At 36.2% G+C, this 4,611-nt stretch overlaps 1 protein-coding gene across 1 annotated transcript; it reads right to left on the reverse strand.

Moving 5' to 3' along the window:
- Nucleotides 1-1,139: 1,139 nt before the first annotated feature.
- LOC117113745 (pyridoxal phosphate phosphatase PHOSPHO2-like) lies at nt 1,140-4,311 on the reverse strand. The gene is made up of 3 exons (XM_033257187.1): nt 4,154-4,311; nt 2,678-2,785; nt 1,140-2,017 (listed from the first exon to the last, which is right to left on the reverse strand). Exon 3 carries the CDS (start codon nt 1,986-1,988, stop codon nt 1,266-1,268), a length of 723 nt encoding a protein of 240 aa, XP_033113078.1. The 5' UTR covers nt 1,989-2,017; nt 2,678-2,785; nt 4,154-4,311; the 3' UTR covers nt 1,140-1,265.
- Nucleotides 4,312-4,611: the final 300 nt, after the last annotated feature.

The following is a 4,611-nucleotide window of genomic DNA, read 5'->3' on the forward strand; positions in this document are numbered from 1 at the left end:
ATTAGATCGACTTAGAAATTATTCGACTCAGGCAAGTTTAACTGTACGTATTTATTGTGTTAATTTTTAAGGATGGAAGGCTGAAGAAATCTAGGTTTATATAGACTGGTGTACATGTAGTAAGCCTTCTGTAATTATAATAGATTATATTCTAGACTAGCTAAAGCTATCGTAGCACCTATTTTGTTGATGAAAAACACAGTGTTATAGGAATGTACAGTACTTTTCACTCAGCAATACTCACAATCAGTTGAATTTCTTTCTGTTAAAAACTTTCCACACTAGGTTTTTTCAGCACATTTCTTAAAACGATTTATTTCTTTTAATACTGTATAGGTTTTATTTTTACTAGATTTCTTGGGAAAGTATGTCATTTAATTAAAAGAGAACTAGCAAAATGATTTTTTGTCCTACAGGAGATTTTTGATATGCCATTAATAATAGAACCAACCTTAAAATCGTTTTTTGGTAATTGTTTATTAAGTTATAGGCCATTATATACGATTTTACTGTGACGTCACTGGCGAAAAAAGTAACAAAAGATCGTGTAAATAGCGCCGCGTAGGGTATCTGCCGCGTGCGATCTTTGCGTGCATGCTGTAACCATGGTTGTAACTTGCATATCAAGTCATAGGCCTATAACTGCATCAGCGGTTGTCAACAGAAGAATTACAGCTATGGTTACAGCATGCACGCAAAGATCGTATGCGGCAGATACCCTACGCGGTTTTATTTACACGATCTTTTGTTACCTTTTTCGCCAGTGACGTCACGATTAAATTGTATTCAATGGCCTATAACTCCAAAAGAAATTGCCAAAAAGCGATTTTAAGGTTGATTATATTATTAATGGCATATCAAAATTCCCCTCTAGAACAAAAAATCAGTTTGCTAGTTCTCTTTTAATGTTTGTATTTTCAATGGTTTAGGTTGCAACTCTCTTACTTGGAAGTATATTTTATGTAGACAAATTAGAGGAAAACTTTTGTTTTTGAAATTGTATAAATGTACAGTACAGTATATTAGTTCATATGATTGTATGTGAAATCCTTAATAAACTAAACCAAAAAGGTGACTTGTGTATTATAGAATTGTTCTTGGTGTAGAAAGGAAAGTATGATACATTGAAAGACATCAAGTAAAAGGTAGATATATTTATTTCCCAAATTTCCCTATCTGTACAGGGAACAGTTATATTAATTCCAAGTCTGTTTAACATGAAATTCCTAGTGATAGAAGTATAGTGCCTGCCACTGAATATATAATTACTTAAGTAAACTTTCTAGGTGGCTCTTAATTTCAAAACCACTTTCCCAGATTTTCACTTCAGGTTTTAAATTTGATTTCTTATTGGATGTCAATTTTTCTATTTTTCGAACAAGTCTGTAACCCTTTCTCGCAAAAACCGCATCCCTCTCGCTCAAATTTAGACATGGACAGAAATCGTTGCCACCATCACCAACAAAAACAACAACATCATAAACCTTGCCGTTTTCCCTACACGTCTTCAGATAATTCTGCAAGACTTCGGTCTTGCAGAGGTTGACGGGGCAGAGCTGACATCCATGCTTATGATAATGACTAACAGACAAACATCCATTTTCTTGGAACTCAGCTGGATTCGTGTAGACTGCACCAATGGATTCTAACAAGCCTGATGCTTCCAAAATGCAATTTATGAATATTTTATTTGAATCGGACAATATGATACAGTCCACAGATTGTGATTGTGCCTGTAACAGCAGCAGCTCTTTCATACCATCTACAAATGGTATCTTCTGCATGTGGTTGATGATCTGTTCTGGTGTGATTCCTTTAGAGTGCAGAAACTTGAAGATTTCATCCATGTAATCTGTCCAGCTTCCGTGAATATCATATCTTGATCGAATATCGGCAGGAACTTTGTCAGATGACAGCTGCAGGACCCACGTGTCCGAGTTATCATTAATTATTGTATGGTCAAAATCACATGCTAATAGAACTTTCATGGTTGGTGGATTGGTGCAGGTGATATAATCTATTAAAAAAAAAAAAGAACATTAGTAACTTTTTAGTAGTAATGTACAGTAATACTGTGCGTTATGTAATTGATAAATGATACCTTTATTCTTTGCAAAGACCTCTTTATTAATTAGTGTGATTTATAAATTACTTTTAGCAAAATGAATTATGAAAAAAAAGATCAGTAGTCAAAAAATAAAAAATGGTAAATAAGTAGGACAAAAATATCAAACAAATTAGAGCAGTCATTCCAAAGAGTGCATACCTCTGCCCTGTGCAGACAGTACCAACAATACACGGCCGTGTATAATGGGCGAAACTGCAGCATACTCTCAATGAAATAATGGAATCGCCAGTTGTATTCAGGCACATTATTTTCTTGAGTGGTGCAGAATACCCTCATGAAAATAATGGAATATCCCATTGTATTCAGGCACATTGTTTCCTTAAGTGCTACCTGAATACGTGGGGCGATTTCATTTATTTTTATTCAGGGTAACAAATCAAACTTCCATGACCCTGACCTTCTACCTTTTTTGATTATTATATACCATTCAACCAAATTTTATGATGATCCATTTATTAGTTTTTGTGTAATCTTGCTAACAGACAGACAGCAGTAAATACATAACCTCTTTGGCAGAGGTCATACCAATATCTTGTACATGCTACATACCTTAGTTAAAACAACTTAGAGCACAGCAAGTCAATCTACAATGTTATGCCCACAGCAAGCTGGCTAAACTTGGTTCTGGCATTCCTGGTTCGCCTCCTTTTTTGAATCCTGTATCATCATAAATTAATGTTTATATTAATTCACATTTATAAAGTTCTTGAAATTTAAAATGAAAATTTAAATGGCAAGAATCACATTACTGTTTATTGACCCTGGGACGGTCAATAATGATAAAACACTTGGGTGGGGATGCCTGACAAAAATATATAGAGTAGTAGCAGGTGCAGAGGAATAACTATTATACGGTAAACAGTTTTACGCCAATTTATATTTGAAAATTTATTTTCAGAAAATGTGGGTTGGGCCACAAATAAAACAACATGCTATACCTGTTATTAAGTACTACTATACACTAGCAGGGTTGTAGCTGTAGAAAACTATGAATGTGTGGTAGATAAGAGTGGGTGGCCAGTGGGTAATAACATTTGTAAACTTGTAAATACTACGAGTGGATGTTAAGGATGGGAAAGCGGATAATAAAGCCTAATGCTGGGTGGAGGGCCATGAAATTATTTTTAGACTGGGTGAAAAATGTCATGGTTGGGTGGTCCAATCCACCATAAAAACATCCCTGCATTAGTAGGCCTAGCCCCATCCTGTAAAGTTTTTCAATTATGCGGATGATACCTCAAAAACCAGTTCAAATTTGCAAGGAAAATCGCTAGGAAAATAGGTGTGCAGAAAGGTTTGTTACTGCATAAAATACTTTGTTTATATTTTAAGTTTAGGACAAAGCCTAATTTGAATTTCTGCCACAATTTTACGCGTAGGATACAATCCCCGCGCAGGCCTCCATTACAGTCTGGGGCTAGCCTAAAGTAGTACTGTAGTAGTAGTACTATAGTAGAATAGTAGAGGAGGTACAGTATCATACTGTAAAGTTTTTAAATTGCGTGGATGATACCTCAAAAACTAGCTCAAATTTGTGCAAAAAATAGGTGCGCAAAATCTTATCTACTGCATATATACTGGTCAACAATATATTAAAATTATGTCAGAGCATATTTTTGGCAAAATCTGCACTGAAATCGGCCCTTGGGCCTTATATTCCAAAATGCGCGGATAGATTTCTAGCCCTAGTTTATTGCACGGAGGATATATTCCTCCACACAGGCCTTACCTAAAGTCTGGGAGAGGTATATTCAACGCTTGCTGCCTAGCCTAGTCCAAGAAGCTATACGATTACGATTACATTGCACCACTGCATCCCGTTTTGCTTTCCATTACATTGCGCCAGAACGGGCTTACACTGCAAAGCAATGGGCCTAACTAGCCTACTTACTAGGTAGGGTAGGCCTAGGCTAGGCCCTTCATCATTACACACCTGGCAGCCGCCGCCGGCGACTAGCCCGGCCCTTGTCACAACAGTCAGGCCTAGCCTAGGTCTAGGTACGGCCTAATTAATCAATAACCTACCAAGATATATAATAAATGGAATAAACCCAAAGTGAAAGCTCAATTTCGCTACTTTCAATACACTCAACAATCGATTTTTTGCATCAGGAGTTAACTTTGGCATTTTACTTTACTTTCGTTTGCCGTGATCATGTGAAACTCTACAAAGACGAAGACAAGAAAAACGGCGAGACCGCGTGCGTTGTGCCGTTGAGGGTGATTTTACCCGTCGCTCACATCCTAGTTTTTGGTTGTATGACGCGTTGGCTGTGCGACGCAAAATTCCTGCTGCCATTTAACAGTACAGTATTAATTTTTTCATGGTCATCATAAAACGTCTTCAGCACGTAGGCTAAATTGATTTATTTTTGCGATACAATTATGCCAACGTATTAATAAAAATAATTGGATAGTTGAATGAAATAAAATTGTCAAACTGTCTTGTTTTCTATATAAAATGATACATACAATATGTTTAT

The sequence above is a fragment of the Anneissia japonica genome, unplaced genomic scaffold (assembly GCF_011630105.1).
Source record: "Anneissia japonica isolate Jap-2015-1 unplaced genomic scaffold, ASM1163010v1 scaffold718_len1063573_cov188, whole genome shotgun sequence".
Taxonomy (NCBI): Eukaryota; Metazoa; Echinodermata; class Crinoidea; order Comatulida; family Comatulidae; genus Anneissia; species Anneissia japonica.

Bases quoted from the DNA above. Each gene is read 5' to 3' on its own strand.
- LOC117113745 (XM_033257187.1), bottom strand. From the start codon at position 1,988: ATGAAAGTTCTATTAGCATGTGATTTTGACCATACAATAATTAATGAT.